Source organism: Pan troglodytes, chromosome 9, assembly GCF_028858775.2.
Source record: "Pan troglodytes isolate AG18354 chromosome 9, NHGRI_mPanTro3-v2.0_pri, whole genome shotgun sequence".
Lineage (NCBI taxonomy): Eukaryota > Metazoa > Chordata > Mammalia > Primates > Hominidae > Pan > Pan troglodytes.
Window position 1 is genome coordinate 8,568,845 of NC_072407.2, and position 21,710 is coordinate 8,590,554.

The 21,710-nt window shown below is 43.1% G+C and overlaps 1 protein-coding gene across 1 annotated transcript; it reads right to left on the reverse strand.

The window, feature by feature from the left end:
* Positions 1 to 854: 854 nt before the first annotated feature.
* On the reverse strand, positions 855 to 9,683 carry TRIM21 (tripartite motif containing 21). Its single transcript, XM_508239.7, has 7 exons — positions 9,576 to 9,683; positions 5,964 to 6,420; positions 5,592 to 5,687; positions 4,237 to 4,467; positions 2,920 to 2,942; positions 2,109 to 2,209; positions 855 to 1,806 (listed from the first exon to the last, which is right to left on the reverse strand). Exons 2-7 carry the CDS (start codon positions 6,369 to 6,371, stop codon positions 1,238 to 1,240), a joined length of 1,428 nt encoding a protein of 475 aa, XP_508239.2. The 5' UTR covers positions 6,372 to 6,420; positions 9,576 to 9,683; the 3' UTR covers positions 855 to 1,237.
* Between the last annotated feature and the right edge of the window lie 12,027 nt (positions 9,684 to 21,710).

Below are 21,710 nucleotides of genomic sequence, written 5' to 3' on the forward strand. Positions count from 1 at the left end.
CAGGAAGAAGATGAAGCCATGCTTCACTATTACTCTTTGCTGCTGTGTTCTCTTCTTACCTCCACACAAAGTCTCTCCTCACCTTGCCTGAAAGGATACCTCATCGTCTGCAGTGGAACCTTCTGGAAGACAAGATGGTCCCTTTCTTCCTAATACTCATGGCCTCACCTGCCGAATGTGAGCACATGCTGACACAGACACACATTTCTTCAGGCTCCAAGTCCCTTCCTCATGATTGGGGATGTGGTCACACCCACAGCACACACCCCCTTTTTCTTTATCCCTTAGCGGATGTAACATTTACTCTTCTGGAAAAGTCAGAAAACTTGGCCCAAGAAAGGTGCATTCCAGAGAGAAATAACATTAAAACTGGATATTCCAAGGGGCACAGGAATTGGCCAGTTGTCTAGAACACTGAAAGCATAGGGAAGCCCCAGAGAGCTCCAAGAACTTTGATGTTGTCGCTCGTCACTTACTGAGAACATGGACAGAAGGTGCTTCAGGTCTGTGAGGGTCAGAGATGCAGAGGTCACAGAGCTACTCCAGCCCCAGGAGAACTTTGTATTTCAAAAGCAGGTGTTCCCTCATGGTAAGGAGGTAATATCCCCTCGGACAGCGATCAGAGCCCAAATGGCCTTCTATCACCACAGCGGCTATGATGGGGAAGGCAATGATGGGGAAGTACAGAAGACTTGACCTGGGTCTGCAGTCCAAGATCAAACATTTCAAATGGGACAGTCTAGGCATGAAAAGCACGTGCAGTGTTAAAGACACATCACTATTAATCATATTCAGAGTTCTCAAGTATTTCAGGATTAAGGAACGAGGACTGAATGGGATAGATGGAGGCACAGTTTCTTAAATTTTATTTTTTATTTTTAGGAAGCCCTTTTGCAAACCATACAAGATATAATAGAGATCTCACCAAAGACGACATCCTAGAGATGGAGAGGAGAAAAAAAAAACTTAAGTCCCATAAAGAAGGCAGAAACATGTTTTTGGTTGATCAAGATGAGTTTGGGCCAAATATAAGGAGGCTGCTTCACTGGAGGGAATCACAAAGCCATCTGGGGCAGGAATGTTGATGGTGAAGTGACTTCCCTGCTAAAGCTCGCTTGCTGGGATCCGGATGCCTCTGCAGAGACAAAGGTGGTTCAGAGTTCATGGGGAAAAGAGGCAGGGTTTGTGGCTGAGAAGCGGTGCCAATGGGGAGAGTGGCAGTGTCCAGAGAAAGCCATCAATAGTCAGTGGATCCTTGTGATCCAATATTCAGTGGACAGAGGGTTAGAGGGGCTGTGTTTTTTCCTCCATCATTGAAACCAGGACTGAAGAAGGGCCGCAGAGGTCCTGTAAAGGCACATTCAGAGAAGGAGTAGATGAGGGAGCCATGGTCAGTGATGTTGTAGAAGGAGACCATGCCAGCCTCATAGTCCAGGAAAATCCCAACTTGGCATGGAGGCACCTGAAGGTGGAGGGGAGTCTGGGGGTAGGTGCCAGCCTCATATTTTTGTTTGTTCCACAACCAAATTGTCCAGAAGCCACTCTTGGAACTAAGCAAAAAGTGCCCCTTCCTGCGCACAGAGTCTCTGCAGACACCCAGGTCCCAGGCCTCCTTTCCTGTCACATCTACCTCCCAGTAATGTTTTCCAGAGTGGAAGTGCTGGGCACCCAGGACCATAGGATAACTATCAAATCTCTCTTCATTTCCAGGTATGCTCTGCTGGGTGTCTCCAAGCCTCACTTGTCTCCGATCTTCTGAAAGTATGAGCCACGGATTGGCTGTGTCTGGATCCAGAGTGATGTGGACTGCAGAGAGAGGACCACAGTCAGGCCTTGCATGGGGGGAGTCACTAACTCTGTGCCTGTGGTGGGGGGATTTTGTGTAAACTCCAGGGTAAGCATGAGGGGTGAACCTCCCTGTGTGAGGAAATGACCATCAGCCAGTTCTGGCCTTGGTCCTGACCTTTGAAGAAACCATCTTCCTTACCTCCATCTCTGTTCCCCCTGCTCTGACCTGCCATCTCTCCTCCAAGTTGCCATCCAGGCTCCCTGACCCTGGGATCTACTCTGCACCCCATTATCCCCCGCAAAACTAGAACTTGCCTCACCTGCACATGTCCTCAGCATCTTCTTCAGCCCTGGCACATGGCACACACTCCTGAGTTCTGGAGACGTAATATCCAGGTCCTTCAGGTTCCACGACTCACTCCTGGGGGAAAGAGAGTTTGAGACTCCGGTCTCCTACTCCTATCCCAAACCCTAACACTATAACCTCTATTGTGGAGGACTCCGATAATTTAATTCAACTCAAATTTACAAAGACCTCTGGTGTTCAAGTCTCCAGGAGCGGGTGTGAGAGGCAAACAATGCAGGATTTAGTTTCTACCCAGGAGTTCCTGGTTATAGGAGGCTCTGCAGCATGTGGACAGTCTGTCTCTCCTGTCTAAGCCTGAGGTCACCTGGCAAATGCATTCAATTTCATTTTATAGGCAAGCAATCTGAGACAGGCTGAATCACTTCTGCAAGGAACCTCAAGGAGTCTTGCCCACACTGTGGGTCTTACTCATGGCTCTTTTTGGGAGGTAACTGGTTAGATTCCACTGAGAAAAGGAGTCCCAGCAGGCCATGTCCCAGTAGTCTGAATTCCAGGAAGACCCAGAACTTCCCAGGACTTCCCTGTTTGGCAGGGCTTTACTGTGTGAAGATATTATGATCCAACTACTGTGGGCAATCACCAATTGAGATGTCCATTTATTAGCTTTCTGAGACCAGAAAATATTTTATAGAGAATGAAGTTTTTGAGAATAGGAAGCCAGATGGGGAAAACTTCAGTGCATGTACTTCTAATTCAATAACCTTTGTCATAGGCATATATGCTTTCTGCTGGCCCCTCTTCTAACAAAGAAAACTCCTCCTTACCTTTCCAGGACAATTATCACCTCCTGAGGAGAAAAGAGACAGAAAGTAAGTTCTGGATTGCTGGATCGCCACTGAGACATCAGCCCTGTGGGTGATGTGATCCATCTTTGGTCCCTGGGGCACTGTTCCTCTCCTTCCTCTGGTCCTAGGCCCCAGAGATGATTCTGACCAGCTCGAAGCAGAAAGGATGTGTGGCTGCTTGTGAGGTAACCAGAAGCCCAGCATGGATGTGACCTATGGCTAGGGAAGGGTTATCAGTTTCAGGACTGTGACTCAAAGACCAGTTTTTTTTTTTCCCCAGGGGAGAAAGAAAGGAGGGCAGAGAGGGCACATAGCCCAGCTTGGCTTAAGCCCAGAAACAATCACAGGCAGAGAATGGCCAAGTTCGGGTGTCCAGAAACCGCTCTATTCCACTTGTGGGCTAGCATTGTTTGGGAAGGAAAGGTTGGTTAGTTAAAGCTCCCTTGGGTACTTAATGTTGCCTCTTCCTGTATGTGAAACCAAATCACTGAGAATATTTTTGTCGTAGGGATTGGGCGCCATTACATGGGAGCTAGCAGGCTCCTAGACTCAGTCAAAAGTGTGTTGGAAAGCCTGGTTCACAGACAGGTGTAGTGGCTCACTCCTGTAATCCCAGCACTTTGGGAGGCTGAGGGGGGCAGATCACCTAAGGTTGGGAGTTTGAGACCAGCCTGACCAACATGGAGAAATCCCATCTCTACTAGGGATGCAAAATTAGCCAGGTGTGGTGATGTGAGGCTGAGGCAGGCGAATCGCTTGAACCCGGGAGGCGGAGGTTGCAGTGAGCCAAGATCACGCCATTGCACTCCAGCCTGGGCAACAAGAGCGAAACTCTGTCTCATAAATAAATAAATAGAAAGCCTGGTTCAATGTTGGGCAGAAGAGAGCCTGTCAAGTCAACCCAATACAATTAGGTTTTCTGCACAAACCTGAAAGCAATGGCTCATGACCACTCTGAGTGACACTGAACAGGTGTGGGAAAAGAACTGTAGAATGTTAGAACAGAAGGGACTTGTGAGACCATCTAGTCCATAGTTTCCTACAGTGAGGCAAACATATCATTGGTGGATGCAAGATGATTCTAAGTGCAACATAAATTGATTTTTAAAAAGGTCCTGTACTTATTTTCATCTTTACTTTGTGTCTTGAACGCGAACCTTTCATGGGTTTGAATTCTACTTCATTTAAGAACATTCCAGGGACCAGGTGTCCATTTATTCAAATGGCAGTTCCAGATAGCTCTGGTCTTTTTCAGTTATTCCCTGAATTGTAGAAGGGAACCCCTCCCTGTCTCACCTGCAGCAGTTCCAGTGCTGAGCTGTGGCACCTTCGATCTAGCTCTGAGATGAGCTCCTGTAGGGCCTGGCTCTGCTGGGCCAGCTTGGCCTCTTTCTCCCCCAGGATTCTCAGCTGCTCCCTCTCATCCTTCTCCAGCTCCTGCAGCTGCCTCTGTTCTTCTTCAACCAGGAAGTTTTTTTGCTGCACAAACTCTGCGTGAATCCTAGATTTCTGTGTTTCCACTGTTTTCTTTAGTGTCAAGGGAAAGAGAGAGGTGGTTTTTATGAAAATCTCCCAAGCTTTGGGAATGGAGGTATTGGTACCTATTCCTATCCCCAAGAGACTCCACTCTGTGCTGTCTGGGAAAACACACACACATGCACACGCACACGTGCGCACAGACACACACACACACAATTTTGCTTGGGAGGTAGGTGGTTGAGGTTTCTGGGACAGTGAGGGGAATGGACTTGGTGAGGGCACACTGTAGCTGGCCTACAACGACAGCTGCACGAATATATGGCATTGGGGACTTTTTCCAACCTCTCTTCCAAGCCCAGTCACCACTCAAATGTGCCCCTGTGTCTTCCTGTCTCAGTGAGTTACTGAGAAAAAATCACCTGTTCCCACCTCCAACAACCTCACAAAGCCAGGCTCACGCCACCACCTCTAAGTCCTGGGAAAGGGGGCTTGGGGACATTCTTTGCTTTTCCTCTCCTGTTAGTAACTGGAAGGTCACTCGATGACACATGAGGGTCTGTTTTGTCACCACAACCCAACTCACACCCTACCTCAATCCCAAATCTTCCTCTTCTGTGATCTACTGGGGATGGGCTCCTTCTTCTCCCCTCTCATCCCTGACATGCCCCACCTCTCCTAGGAAATCATCAGTGCAGAACAAACATTGATTCTTCATTATATTTTGGACCAGAGATCTGGTCATGGTCACGTAACCACCTGGTCAGATGGTTTCCTTAAGTTTATTCCTCACAGCCCTTGTCATTTCCTGAAAGGCTTAGCTAGCAGTTGGGTTTCTACTAGGATATTTGTCTCACACATCCAGGTGCTGACGCCATCACACCTCTGAGACTAGACTCAGAGGAGCTCGAAACTTTAGGGTATAGCTAGATCCTCTCAGCCCCTTCTTCCAGGATTCTTGATCTTCAGGCCTGATGGGGAGCTCCCCTTTGAACCTGCATCATTTTCATTCCCCTCTATTTGTAAACCTAGAGAGCAGCTGGTTTCTGGAGAGTGAGACGGACCAACTCTATCACTGCTCAGAGAGGCACAGCTACGGTTAAGGCTGTGAGTTGAGGACTCTGGACCCTGCCCAGCCTTCCAGCCTAAGATCCCCTTCAGGATGTCATTCTTACCTTCCAGTCTGCTCTCTTTATTGCAATTTCCACTTCCAACTTCTCAGCCAACTCCTGCTTTCTTCTCAGTTCCCCTAATGCCACCTGGAGCTTCTCCTGCAGAGAAAGACAGCTTATTAGTCCGCCATGCAAACCAAGTAATAGGGTGGGGTAATCCTTGCAGCATTTTCTCATGCATATCTCCTACGCCTGGGGAATGAGGTTGGGTTTAACTTATAATTCTCCTCCTACATTAGACATGGAGAGAGGTAAACCCCTCCTTTCTCTAACCCCTCCAATCCAGAGGTGGTCCTCTCCCATTCCCTGCTCTGAAAACGAAGCACTCACCAGGGCCCATCTTCTTTCTTCCTGTTTGTGTCTCTAAGGCCTCACCTGGTACTCCTGTGCAGCCTCCTCAAGAGGGACCATGGCGTGGTCACGGTGTTTCCGAGATTGGGCACACACCCAGCAAAGGGCCTTCCCATCTTTCTCACAGAACAGGTGAAGTCTCTCTCCATGCACTGCACACCGTTCCCCCTGTGTGCCCTCTCTGGCCTCCTGGCTGATTTCTTTAAGGTTGTTCACCATGTTGGCTAGCTGTCGATTGGGCCGGAGATTCTTGAGCAGAAAGCGCTGCCGGCACACAGGACAGACGCTGCCCCCACCTTTCCCAACCTGAGAGATGCATTCCTGGCAGAAGCTGTGGCCACACTCGATGCTTACAGGCTCCACGAAGGGGTCCAGGCAGATAGGGCATGTGACCTCCTCCCACATCATTGTCAAGCGTGCTGCTGAAGCCATTGTCAAGCGTGCCGTTAAACAGCAGTGTGGAGACCTTTAGGGGGTTTGGCTGGGAGAGAAGAAGAAAGGGAAAAGAGAATATGAGAAAGTCTGTGTAAGAAAAACAAAAAGTCAACATAATCCCTATCAAAATACCAATGACATTCTTCACAAAAATAGGAAAAAACAATCCTAAAATTTATATGGAATCACAAAAGACTCAGAATAGCCAAAGCTATCCTGAGCAAAAAGAACAAAACTGGAGGAATCACATCATCTGACGTCAAATTATACTGTAGAGCTAAAGTAACCCAAACAGCATGGTACTGGCATAAAAACAGACACATAGACCAGTAGAATAAAGAACCCAGAAACAAATCTGTACATCCACAGTGAGCACATTTTCAACAAAGCTACCAAGAACATACAGTGAGGAAAGGACAGTCTCTTCAATAAATGCTGCTGGGAAAACTGGATATCCACATGCAGAAGAATGAAACTACACTCCTATGTCTCACGATATACAGAAATCAAATCAAAATGGATTAAAGACTTAAATCTAAGGCCTCAAACTATGAAACTATTACAAGAAAACATTGGGAAAACTCTCTAGGACATTGGACTGGGCAAAGATTTCTTTCAAATATCCCACAAGCACAGGCAGCCAAAGCAAACTTGGACAAATGGGATCACATCATGTTGAAAAGGTGCTGCACAGCAAAAGAAACAATCCACAAAGTGAAGAGACAGCCCACAGAATTGGAGTAAATATTTGTAAACTATCCATCTGACAAGGGATGAGTAACCAGAATATATAAGGAGCTCAAAGAACTCTATAGGAAAAAAAATAATAATCTGACTCAAAAATGGACAAAAGATCTGAACAGACATTTCTCAAAAGAAGTCATACAAATGACAAACAGGCATATGAACAGTTGCTCAACATCATTGATTATCAGAAAAATGCAAATCAAAACTACAATGAGATATAATCTCATCTCAGTTAAAATGTCTTTTCTCCAAAAGACAGGCTATAACAAATGCTGGTGAGGGTGTGGAGAAAAGGGTACACTCATATGCTGTTGGTGGGAAGGTAAATTAGTACATCACTACAGAGAACAGTTTGGAGGTTCTTCAAAATACTGAAGATAGAGCTACCATATGATCCATCAATCCCACTGCTAGTATATACCCCAAAGAAAGGAAATCAGTATATCAAAGAGATATCCACACTTCCATGTTTACTGCAGCACATTTCACAATAGCCAAGATTTGGAAGCAATCTAAGAGTCCATCAACAGATATATGGATAAAGAAAATGTGGTATGTATACACAATGGAGTACTATTCAGTCATAAAATATAATGAGATCCTGTCATTCACAACATGAATGGAACTGGAGGTCATTATGTTAGGTGAAATAAGCCAGGCACAGAAAGACAAACATTGTATGGTCTCACTCATTTGTAGAAGCTAAAAATTAAAACAATTGAACTCATGGAGTTAGATAATACAAAGATGGTTACCAGAGGCTGGGAAGAGTAATAGGGAGGGTCTGTGTGTGGGGGAGAAGATGGGATGGTTAATGGGTACAAAAGTGGAGTGAATTAGATCTAGTATTTGATAGTACAACAGGGTGACTATAGTCAATAATTTAATTGTACGTTAAAAATAAGAGTATAATTGCATAGTTTGTATTACAGATGATCAATGCTTGAGGTGATAGATGCCCCACTTACCCTGATGTGATTATTTCACATTGTATACCTGTATCAAAATATTCCATATACCCCATAAATATACCTACTATGTGCCCACAAAAATTAAAAATATACTAAAAAAAGAAAAAATGATGCAAAGGAAAATAAGAATAAAAATAATGGGTCAGGCACGGTGGCTCACACCTGTAATCCCAGCACTTTGGGAGGCCGAGGTGGGTGGATCACCTTAGGTCAGGAGTTCAAGACCAGCCTGACCAATATGGTAAAACCCTGTCTCTACTAAAAATACAAAAATTAGCTGGGAGTGGTGGTGGGCACCTGTAATCCCAGCTACTTGGGAGGCTGAGGCAGGAGAATTGCTTGAACCTGGGAGGCAGAGGTTGCAGTGAGCCAAGATTGTGCCATTGCACTCCAGCCTGGGCGACACGGCGAGACTCCCTCTCAAAAACAAAACAAAACAAAACAAGGCATAAAGTTAATGGCAAAACAATTAATGTCAAAAACAGTAATTACTTTTGCACCGATCAGTTTGTTGAATAAGTTTATTCCTGTTCTGAATAACAAGAACTCCTCCATTGTTTGGTCCATTGATCCAGTGAGACAGAAGGAGAAACTGAGTCCCTAAAAGAGGGAATGAAAATTGGCAAGGACCTCATAAAGCTGTTGACAGTTCTACTCTCATCATGTCCATTCCTGCTTAAACTCTCAGTGCTCATCCATCTCCTGTCGGGTACCAACAGGCCTCCATGTTGCTGAGAAATTATAGCTACTTTTTACCATGTACCTTCCATGTGCCAGAGATACTTCATGCTTTGAATATATCTTCATTAATCCCTCCTATAACGGCGGAAGTCAGTTGCATATATGTATGTAGGTGTATATGTATGTATATACACAGAGCAACAGGAACTGTGGCCAGCACTCCCTGGGCTCTTTTCTCAGCTGCTCCAAACTTAGTTTAGTTCCTGACAACACTTATTCTAGGGCAAAGAATAATTCTGAAGGCCTATATATTTCTGGTTGAACATCCTAAACAGCCTGCCTCTCTCACCTCTGGAGGACTTTTGGACCTGGGAGTCTCCAGAATTGCAGACCTCCCCGACACTGGGCTCCCTACCCTCCTGGCTAGGCTGCAGTCCTGGCTATCCCAGCCACACCCAGCCGTCATCCTAGGTCAAGTGCCAGCATGGGGGCAGCCGGGCCCCTTCCCCTTCTGGGTAACTCCACAGTCACGTCCACAACCCAGCCTCCTCCCAGGTAGGGGGCAGCCGGGCCCCTTCCCCTTCTGGGTAACTCGGCAGTCAGGTCCACACCCAGCCTCCTCCCAAGCAGGGGGCCAGCACCGGAAGCGCAGCTGGTCTTGGGTTGAGGGATCCCTGGTGGGAGAAGGGGCAAATGGGACCGGCTCAAGGATGGAGACTGGAAGGGGCTCTGCAACCCTGGGGCAGGGGAGAGAGGTCCCCTAGGAGGGCAGGGGTCCCTTGATCTAGTGGGGTTCACTCACCTTTACAGGGGACTCAACGCTGGTAGCCAGCTCCCTATTTCACTTTCAGTTTCCGCTCAGAGGCAAGTCTGAGAGGAAAGGGGAGGGAGGAGGAGGAGCCGTGGGAGGAGTGAGGGAGGAGCAGTGGGAGGAGCAGAGCCTTGAAAGGGTGTGTGGAGAAATGCGGCTGAGAAGAGAAGTCAGAGTTGAGCTGGGGGAGGCTTCAGAGGCTCTGCATGCCCAGGAGGCTTCTCTGAGACTGGGAAGGAGTGGAAACTCAGTAGCCCGTGGTCCTGGTTGCGCGCTCCCTCCCATGTCTTCATTATCTGATTTGGTAAAATATCTACAAGACGGGGGAGTCCGGGCTGCTTTCTTTGACACTGGTCATCACCCCACACCTAGACGCTATGTCCATGTCTGGAAGCTGCTTTTAAGGAAGTTTTGATGCAGAGAAGAGTGGCCGGTGCTCTTCCTCGCGTGCCACCATCTGCTTACTTCCAGAAGCTAATTATTTTCATGTGACTGATGTGACTAATATTTTTTAACGCCTGCAGGTGAGTGATTTATTTCGCATGACCCCAAGGTGAGTGTCCCACCAGTGAGTGGTGAGAAGGAAATTGACATTTGACAACCAACTGTGTTCTTGTCACTGAGCTAGGGACATTCTCAGGTTATATTATTTTTATTTTTAATCGTAAAAATATAGAATATAAAATTTACCAAAGTAATTTTTTTAATTTTCAATTTTGTGTGTCTATAGTAGGTGTATGTATTTGTGGGGTACATGAGATATTTTGATACAGGTAGAGCATACAATCCGTAATAATCATATCAGGGTAAGTGGGGTATCTATCCATCACCTCAAGCACTTATCATTTGTGTTATATACAATCCAGTTATATGCTTTTAGTTATTTTAAAATGATAAATTATCATTGACTGTATTCACCTTGTTATGCTATAAAATACTAGATCTTATTCATTCTTTCTCATGTATTTTTGAACCCATTAATCATTCCCCACACCCTTTCCCCACTACCCTTCCCAGCCTTTGGTAACCATCATCCTCTCTATCTTCATGAGTTCGATTGTTTTAATTTTTAACTCCCACAAATAAGTGAGAACATAACAATTTGTTTGTTTGCCTGTGTTTGGTTTATTTTACTTAACATAATAATCCCCAATTCCATCCATCTTGTAGCAAATGAAAGGTTCTCCTTCTTTTTATGGCTGAATAGTGCTCCATTGTGTATGTGTACCACACTTTCCTTATCCATTTATCTGTTGATGGACACTTAAGTTGCTTCCAAATCTTGGCTATTGTGAATAGTGCTGCAATAAACATGGGAGTGCAGATATCTCTTTGATATACTGATTTCCTTTCTCTTGGATATATACCTAACAGTATTTCTTCTGGGTATATACCTAGCAGTATCCAGTCGGATTGCTAGATTATATGGTAGCTCTATTTTCAGTTTTTTTTTTTTTTTTGAGGAACCTTCAAACTGTTTGCCATAGTGTTTGTACTAATTTCCATTCCCATTGACAGTGTATGAGGGTTCCCTTTTCTACATATCCTTGCCAGCATTTGTTATTGCCTTTCTTTTGGTTAAAAGACATTTTAACTGAGGTGAGATAATATCTCGTAGTTTTGATTTGCATTTCTCTGATGATCAGTGGTGTTGAACATATTTTCATATATCCATTTGCCACTTGTATGTCTTCTTCTGAGGAATGTCTATTCAGATCGTTTGTCCATTTTTGAATCAGATTATTATATTTTTTTCCTATAGAGTTGTTTGAGTTCTTTGTATATTCTGGTTATTAATCCCTTGTCAGATGGATAGTTTGCAAATATTTACTCCAATTCTGTGGGTTATCTCTCTACTTCATTGTTTCCTTTGCTGTGCAGAAGCTTTTTAACTTGTGCTCTCATTTGTCCAGTTTTGCTTTGGTTGCCTGTGCTTATGGAATATTTGAAAGAAATTTTTGCCCAGTCCAATGTCTTGGAGAGTTTCCCCAATGTTTTCTTGTAGTAGTTTCATAGTTTGAGGCCTTAGATTTTTTTTTTAATTATACTTTAAGTTCTAGGGTACATGTGCACAACATGCAGGTTTGTTACATATGTATACATGTGCCATGTTGGTGTGCTGCACCCAGTAACTCGTCATTTACATTGGATATATCTCCTGATGCTATCCCTCCCCCCTCCCCCCACCCCAGGACAGGCCCCGGTGTGTGATGTTCCCCTTCCTGTGTCCATGTGTTCTCATTGCTCAATTCCCACCTATGAGTGAGAACATGCAGTGTTTGGTTTTCTTGTCCTTGCAATAGTTTTCTGAGAATGATGGTTTCCAGCTTCATCCATGTCCCTACAAAGGACATGAACTCATCCTTTTTTATGGCTGCATAGCATTCCATGGTGTATATGTGCCACATTTTCTTCATCCAGTCTATCATTGTTGGACATTTGGGTTGGTTCCAAGTCTTTGCTATTGTGAATAGTGCCACAATAAACATATGTGTGCATGTGTCTTTATATCAGTATGATTTATAATCTTTTGGGTATATACCCAGTAATGGGATGGCTGGGTCAAATGGTATTTCTAGTTCTAGATCCTTGAGGAATCGCCATACTGTCTTCCACAATGGATGAACTCGTTGACAGTCCCACCAACAGTGTAAAAGTGCTCCTGTTTCTCCATATCCTGTCTATCACCCATTGTTTCCTGACTTTTTAATGATCGCCATTCTAACTGCTGTGAGATAGTATCTCATTGTGGTTTTGATTTGCATTTCTCTGATGGCCAGTGATGATGAGCATTTTTCCATGTGTCTGTTGGCTGCATAAATATCTTCTTTTGAGAAGTGTCTGTTCATATCCTTTGCCCACTTTTTGATGGGGTTGTTTTTTTCTTGTAAATTTGTTTGAGATCTTTGTAGATTCTGGATATTAGCCCTTTGTCAGATGAGTAAATTGCAAAATTTTTCTCCTATTCTATAGGTTGCCTGTTCACTCTGATGGTAGTTTCTTTTGCTGTGCAGAAGCTCTTTAGTTTAATTAGATCCCATTTGTCAATTTTGTCTTTTGTTGCCATTGCTTTTGGTGTTTAAGACATGTAGTCCTTGCCCATGCCTATGTCCTGAATGATATTGCCTAGGTTTTCTTCTAGGGTTTTTGTGGTTTTAGGTCAGAATAATCAATGCAGAGAAGTCCTTAAAGGACCTGATGGAATGGTGCTATCCAGCCCAGATACTATGCTTTTCCCATGGTGTATGCAACCCATGGACCAGGAGATTCCCTTGGATGCCTACACCACCAGGACCCTGGGTTTGAAGCACAATACTGGGTGGCTGTTTGGGCAGACACTGAGCTAGCGGCAGGATTTTTCATGCCCCAGTGGCGTCTGGAACACCAGCGAGACAGAACTGTTCACTCCCCTGGAAAGGGGGCTGAAGCCAGGGAGCCAAGTGGTCTAGCTCACTGGATCCCACCCCCATGGAGCCCAGCAAGCTAAGATCCACGGGTTTGAAATTCTTGCTGCCAGTGCAGCAATCTGAAATTGACCTGAGATGCTTGAGCTTGGTGGGGTGAGGGGCATCCACCATTACTGAGGCTTGAGTAGGCGGTTTTCCCCTCACAGTGTAAACAAAACTGCTGGGAAGTTCGAATTGGGTGGAGCCCACCAAAGCTCCGCAAACCCGCTGTAGCCAGACTGCCTCTCTAGATTCCTCCTCTCTGGGCATGACATCTTGAAAGAAAGGCAGCAGCCCCAGTCAGGGGCTTATAGCTAAAACTCCCATCTCCCTGGGACAGAGCATCTGGGGGAAGGGGTTGCGGTGAGCACAGCTTCAACAGCCTTAAACATTCTTGCTTGCCAGCTCTGAAGACAGCAGCGGATCTCCCAGGACAGTGCTTGAGCTCTGATAAGGCACAGACTGCCTCCTCAAGTGGGTCCCTGACCCCTGTGCCTCCAGACTGGGAGACACTTCCCAGGAGGGGTCAACAGACACCTCATACAGGAGAGCTCCGGTTAGCATATGGCGGATGCCCCTCTGGGACAAAGCTTCCAGAGGAAGGAACAGGCAGCAATCTTTGCTGTTCTGCAGCCTCTGCTGGTGATACCCAGGCAAACAGGGTCTGGAGTGGACCTCCAGCAGACCTGTAGCAGAGGGGCCTGTTAGAAGGAAAACTAACAAACAGAAAGCAATAGCGTCAACATCAACAAAAAGAATGTCCACACAAAAACCCCATCCAGAGGTCACCAATATCAAAGACCAAAGGTAGATAAATCCATGAAGATGAGGAAAAACCAGTGCAAAAAGGCTGAAAATTCCAAAAAACAGCACACCTCTTCTCCTGCAAAGAATCACAACTCCTCGCCAGCAGGGGAACAAAACTGGATGGAGAATGAGTTTGATGAATTGACAGAAGTAGGCTTCAGAAGGTGGGTAATAAGAAACTCCTCTGTGCTAAAGGAGCATGTTCTAACCCACTGCAAGGAAGCCAAGAAACTTGAAAAAAGGTTAGAGGAGTTGCTAACTAGAATAATCAGTTTAGAGAAGAACATAAATGACCTGATGGAGTTGAAAAACATAGCATGAGAACTTCATGAAGCATACACAAGAATCAATAGCCGAATTGATCAAGAGGAAGAAAGGATATCAGAGATTGAAGATCAACTTAATGAAATAAAGCATCAAGACAAGATTAGAGAAAAAAGAATGAAAAGGAACAAGCAAAACCTCCAAGAAATATGGACTATGTGAAAAGACCAAACCTCCATTTGATTGGTGTACCTGAAAGTGACAGGGAGAATGGAACCAAGTTGGAAAACACTCTTCATGATACTATCCAGGAGAACGTCCCCAACCTAGCAAGACAGGCCAACATTCAAATTTGGGAAATACAGAGAACACCACAAAGATACTCATCAAGAAGAGCAACCTTAAGACACAATAGTCAGATTCACCAAGGTTGAAATGAAGGAAAAAATGTTAAGGGCAGCCAGAGAGAAGTGTCTGTCCACACAGGGAAACCCAACAGACTAATAGCGGATCTCTCTGAAGAAACCCTACAAGCCAGAAGAGAGTGGGTGCCAATATCAACATTCTTAAAGAAAAGAATTTTCAGCCCAGAATTTCATATCCAGCCAAACTAAGCTTCAGAAGCAAAGAAGAAATACAAACCTTTATAGACAAGCAAATGCTGAGAGATTTTTGTCACCACCAGGCCTGCCTTACAAGAGCTCCTGAAGGAAGCTCTAAATATGAAAAGGAAAAGCTGGTACCAGCCACTGCAAAAATATACCAAATTGTAAAGACCATTGACACTATGAAGAAACTGCCTCAACTAACAGGCAAAATACCCAGCTAGCATCATAATGACGGGATCAAATTCACACAGATCAATATTAACCTTCAATGTAAACAGGCTAAATGCCCCAATTAAAAGACACAGACTGACAAATTGGATAAAGAGTCAAGAACCATTGGTGTGCTGTATTCAGGAGACCCATCTCATGTGCGACGACACACATAGGCTCAAAATAAAGGGATGGAGGAATATTTACCAAGGAAATAGAAAGCAAAAAGAAAAAAAAAAAAAAGCAGAGGGTGCAATCCTAGTCTCTGACAAAACAGACTTTAAAAACCAACAAAGAACAAAAAAGAAAAAGAAGGGCATTACATAATGGTAAAGGCAACAATGCAACAAAAAGAGCTATCATAAATATATATGCACCCAATACAGGAGCACCCAGATTCATAAAGCAAGTTCTTAGAGACCTACAAAAAGACTTAGACTCCCACACAATGTTAGTGGGAGACTTTAACACCCCACTGTCAATATTAGACAGATCAAGGAGACAGGAAATCAACAAGGATATTCAGGACTTGTACTCAGCTCTGGACCAAGCAGACCTAATAGACATCTACAGAACTCTCCACCCCAAATCAGAGAATATACATTCTTCCCTGCACCACATTGATTGTACTTATTCTAAAATTTACCACATAATTGGAAGTAAAACACTCCTCAGGAAATGCAAAAGCATGGAAATCATAACAGTCTCTCAGACCACAGTGCAGTCAAATTAGTACTCAGGATTAAGAAACTCACTCAAAACCACCCAACTACATGGACACTGAACAAACTGCTCCTGAATGAATACTGGGTAAATAATGAAATTAAGTCAGAAATAAATAAGTTCTTTGAAACCAATGTGAACAAAGACACAAAGTACCAGAATCTCTGGGACACAGCTAAAGCAGTGTTTGAGGCAAATTTATAGCACTACATGCCCACAGGAGAAAGCAGAAAAGATCTAAAATTGACACCTTAACATCACATTGAAAATAACTAGAGAAGCAAGAGCAAACAAATTCAAAAGCTAGCAGAGGCAAGAAATAACTAAGATCAGAGAAGAACTGAAGGAGATAGAGACACAAAAAACCCTTCAAAAAAAATCAATGAGCCCAGGAGCTGGTTTTTTTGAAAAGATTAACAAAATAGATAGACTGCTAGCCAGACTAATAAAGAAGAAAAGAGAGAAGAATCAAACAGATGCAATAAAAAATGATTAAGGGGCTATCACCACTGATCCCACAGAAATACAGAGTACTATCAGAGAATATTGTAAACACCGCTATGCAAATAAACTAGAAAATCTAGAAGAAATGGATAAATTCCTGGACACATACACCATCCCAAGACTAAACCAGGAAGAAGTCGAATCCCTGAATAGACCAATAACAACTTCTGAAATTGAGGCAGTAATTAGTAGCCTACCAACCAAAAAAAGCCCAGGACCAGATGGAGTCACAGCTGAATTACACCAGAGGTACAAAGAGGAGCTGGTACCATTCTTCTGAAACTATTCCAAACATTAGAAAAAGGGGAACTCCTCCCTAACTCATTTTGTGAGGCCAGCATCATCCTGATACCAAAACCTGGCAGAGAGACAACAAAAAAAAATTTCAGGCCAATACCCTGATGAACATCAATGAGAAAATCCTTAGTAAAATACTCATAAACCAAATCCAGCAGCACATCAAAAAGCTTATCCACCATGATCAAGTTGGCTGCATCCCTGGGATGCAAGTTTGGTTCAACATACTCAAATCAGTAAACATAACCCATCACACATTAATATTCTCTGATGGTAGTTTGTATTTCTGAGGGATCAGCGGTGATATCCCCTTTATTATTTTTTATTGTATCTATTTAATTCTTCTCTCATTTTTTAAATTATACTTTAATTTTAGGTTACATATTCACAACATGCAGGTTAGTTACATATGTATACATGTGCCATGTTTGTGGGCTGCACCCAGTAACTCGTCATTTAACATTAGGTATATCTCCAAATGCTATCCCTCCCCCCTCCCCCCACCCCACAACAGGCCTCAGTGTGTGATGTTCCCCTTCCTGTGTCCAAATGTTCTTATTGTTCAATTCCGACCTATGAATGAGAATATGCGGTGTTTGGTTTTTTGTCCTTGCGATAGTTTGCTGAGAAGGATGGTTGCCAGCTTCATCCATGTCCCTACAAAGGACATGAACTCATCCTTTTTTATGGCTGCATAGTATTCCATGGTGTATATGTGCCACATTTTCTTAATCTAGCCAACCATTGTTGGACATTTGGGTTGGTTCCAAGTCTTTGCTATTGTGAATAGTGCCACAATAAACGTACGTGTGCATGTGTCTTTATAGCAGCATGTTTTATAATCCTTTGGGTATATACCCAGTAATGGGATGGCTGGGTCAAATGGTATTTCTAGTTCTACATCCCTGAGGAATTGCCACACTGACTTCCACAATGGTTGAACTAGTTTACAGTCCCACCAACAGTGTAAAAGTGTTCCTATTCCTCCACATCCTCTCCAGCACCTGTTGTTTCCTGACTTTCTAATGATTGCCACTCTAACTGGTGTGAGATGATATCTCATTGTGGTTTTGATTTGCATTTCTCTGATGGCCAGTGATGGTGAGCATTTTTCCATGTGTCTTTGGCTGCATAAAGGTCTTCTTTTGAGAAGTGTCTGTTCATATCCTTCACCCACTTTTTGATGGTTTTTTTTTCTTGTAAAGTTGCTGGAGTTCATTGTAGATTGTGGATATTAGCCCTTTGTCAGATGAGTAGATTGCAAAAATGTTCTCCCATTCTGTAGGTTGCCTGTTCACTCTGATGGTAGTTTCTTTTGCTGTGCAGAAGCTCTTTAGTTTAATTAGATCCCATTTGTCAATTTTGGCTTTCATTGCCATTGCTTTTGGTGTTTTAGACATGAAGTCCTTGCCCATGCCTATGTCCTGAATGGTATTGCCTAGGTTTTCTTCTAGGGTTTTTATGGTTTGGGGTCTAACATTTAAGTCTTTAATCCATCTTGAATTAATTTTTGTATAAGGTGTAAGGAAGGGATCCAGTTTCAGCTTTCTACATATGGCTAGCCAGTTTTCCCAACACCATTTATTAAATAGGGAATCCTTTCCCCATTGCTTGTTTTTATCAGGTTTGTCAAAGATCAGATAGTTGTAGATATGTGGCATTATTTATGAGGGCTCTGTTCTGTTCCATTGGTCTATATCTCTGTTTTGGTACCAGTACCATGCTGTTTTGGTTACTGTAGCCTTGTAGTATAGTTTGAAGTCAGGTAGCATGATGCCTCCAGCTTTGTTCTTTTTTTATTTTATTATACTTTAAGTTTTAGGGTACATGTGCACATTGTGCAGGTTAGTTACATATGTATACATGTGCCATGCTGGTGCGCTGCACCCACTAACTCGTCATCTAGCATTAGGTATATCTCCCAATGCTATCCCTCCCCCCTCCCCCCACCCCACCGCAGTCCCCAGAGTATGATATTCCCCTTCCTGTGTCCATGTGATCTCAATGTTCAATTCCCACCTATGAGTGAGAATATGCGGTGTTTGGTTTTTTGTTCTTGCGATAGTTTACTGAGAATGATGGTTTCCAATTTCATCCATGTCCCTACAAAGGACATGAACTCATCATTTTTTATGGCTGCATAGTATTCCATGGTGTATATGTGCCACATTTTCTTAATCCAGTCTATCATTGTTGGACATTTGGGTTGGTTCCAAGTCTTTGCTATTGTGAATAATGCCGCAATAAACATACGTGTGCGTGTGTCTTTATAGCAGCATGATTTATAATCCTTTGGGTATATACCCAGTAATGGGATGGCTGGCTCAAATGGAATTTCTAGTTCTAGATCCCTGAGGAATCACCACACTGACTTCCACAATGGTTGAACCAGTTGACAGTCCCACCAACAGTGTAAAAGTGTTCCTATTTCTCTGCATCCTCTCCAGCACCTGTTGTTTCCTGACTTTTTAATAATTGCCATTCTAACTGGTGTGAGATGGTATCTCATAGTGGTTTTGATTTGCATTTCTCTGATGGCCAGTGATGATGAGCATTTTTTCATGTGTTTTTTGGCTGCATAAATGTCTTCTTTTGAGAAGTGTCTGTTCATGTCCTTCGCCCACTTTTTGATGGGGTTGTTTGTTTTTTTCTTGTAAATTTGTTTGAGTTCATTGTAGATTCTGGATATTAGCCCTTTGTCAGATGAGTAGGTTGTGAAAATTTTCTCCCATTTTGTAGGTTGCCTGTTCACTCTGATGGTAGTTTCTTTTGCTGTGCAGAAGCTCTTTAGTTTAATTAGATCCCATTTGTCAATTTTGTCTTTTGTTGCCATTGCTTTTGGTGTTTTGAACATGAAGTCCTTGCCCATGCCTATGTCCTGAATGGTAATGCCTAGGTTTTCTTCTAGGGTTTTTATGGTTTTAGGTCTAACATTTAAATCTTTAATCCATCTTGAATTGATTTTTGTATAAGGTGTAAGGAAGGGATCCAGTTTCAGCTTCCTACATATGGCTAGCCAGTTTTCCCAGCACCATTTATTAAATAGGGAATCCTTTCCCCATTGCTTGTTTTTCTCAGGTTTGTCAAAGATCAGATAGTTGTAGGTATGCGGTGTTATTTCTGAGGGCTCTGTTCTGTTCCATTGATCTATATCTCTGTTTTGGTACCAGTACCATGCTGTTTTGGTTACTGTAGCCTTGTAGTATAGTTTGAAGTCAGGTAGTGTGATTCCTCCAGCTTTGTTCTTTTGGCTTAGGATTGACTTGGCAATGCAGGCTCTTTTTTGGTTCCATATGAACTTTAAAGTAGTTTTTTTCCAATTCTGTGAAGAAAGTCATTGGTAGCTTGATGGGGATGGCATTGAATCTATGAATTACCTTGGGCAGTATGGCCATTTTCACGATATTGATTCTTCCTACCCATGAGCATGGAATGTTCTTCCATTTGTTTGTATCTTCTTTTATTTCATTGAGCAGTGGTTTGTAGTTCTCCTTGAAGAGGTCCTTCACATCCCTTGTAAGTTGGATTCCTAGGTATTTTATTCTCTTTGAAGAAATTGTGAATGGGAGTTCACTCATGATTTGGCTGTTTGTCTGTTATTGGTGTATAAGAATGCTTGTGATTTTTGCACATTGATTTTGTATCCTGAGACTTTGCTGAAGTTGCTTATCAGCTTAAGGAGATTTGGGGCTGAGATGATGGGGTTTTCTAGATATACAATCATGTCATCTGCAAACAGGGACAATGTGACTTCCTCTTTTCCTGCTTGAATACCCTTCATTTCCTTCTTCTGCCTGATTGCCCTGGCCAGAACTTCCAACACTATGTTGAATAGGAGTGGTGAGAGAGGGCATCCCTGTCTTGTGCCAGTTTTCAAAGGGAATGCTTCCAGTTTTTGCCCATTCAGTATGATATTGGCTGTGGGTTTGTCATAGATAGCTCTTATTATTTTGAGATACGTCCCATCAATACCTAATTGATTGAGAATTTTTAGCATGAAGGGTTGTTGAATTTTGTCAAAGGCCTTTTCTGCATCTATTGAGATAATCATGTGGTTTTTGTCTTTGGTTCTGTTTATATGCTGGATTACGTTTATTGATTTGCGTATGTTGAACCAGCCTTGCATCCCAGGGATGAAGCCCACTTGATCATGGTGGATAAGCTTTTTGATGTGCTGCTGGATTCGGTTTGCCAGTGTTTTATTGAGGATTTTTGCATCGATGTTCATCAAGGATATTGGTCTAAAATTCTCTTTTTTGGTTGTGTCTCTGCAAGGCTTTGGTATCAGGATGATGCTGGCCTCATCAAATGAGTTAGGGAGGATTCCCTCTTTTTCTATTGATTGGAATAGTTTCAGAAGGAATGGTACCAGTTCCTCCTTGTACCTCTGGTAGAATTCGGCTGTGAATCCATCTGGTCTTGGACTTTTTTTGGTTGGTAAGCTATTAATTATTGCCTTAATTTCAGAGCCTGTTATTGGTCTATTCAGAGATTGAACGTCTTCCTGGTTTAGTCTTGAGAGGGTGTATGTGTCAAGGAATTATCCATTTCTTCTAGATTTTCTAGTTTATTTGCATAGAGGTGTTTATGGTATTCTCTAATGGTAGTTTGTATTTCTGTGGGATCGGTGTTGATATCCCCTTTATCATTTTTTATTGCTTCTATTTGATTCTTCTCTCTTTTTTTCTTTGTTAGTCTCGCTAGCAGTCTATCAATTTTGTTGATCTTTTCAAAAAACCAGCTCCTGGATTCATTGATTTTTTGAAGGGTTTTTTTGTGTCTCTATTTGCTTCAGTTCTGCTCTGATCTTAGTTATTTCTTGCCTTCTGCTAGCTTTTGAATGTGTTTGCTCTTGCTTCTGTAGTTCTTTTCATTGTGATGTCAGGGTCTCAATTTTAGATCTTTCCTGCTTTCTCTTGTGGGCATTTAGTGCTATAAATTTCCCTCTACACACTGCTTTGAATGAGTCCCAGAGATTCTGGTATGTTGTATCTTTGTTCTCACTGGTTTCAAAGAACATCTTTATTTCTGCCTTCATTTCGTTATGTACCAGTAGTCATTTTGGAGCACGTTGTTCAGTTTCCATGTAGTTGAGCAGTTTTGAGTGAGTTTCTTAGCCCTGAGTTCTAGTTTGATTGCACTGTGGTCTGAGAGACAGTTTGTTATAATTTCTGTTCTTTTACATTTGCTGAGGAGAGCTTTACTTCCAACTATGTGGTCAATTTTGGAATAAGTGCAGTGTGGTGCTGAGAAGAATGTATATTCTG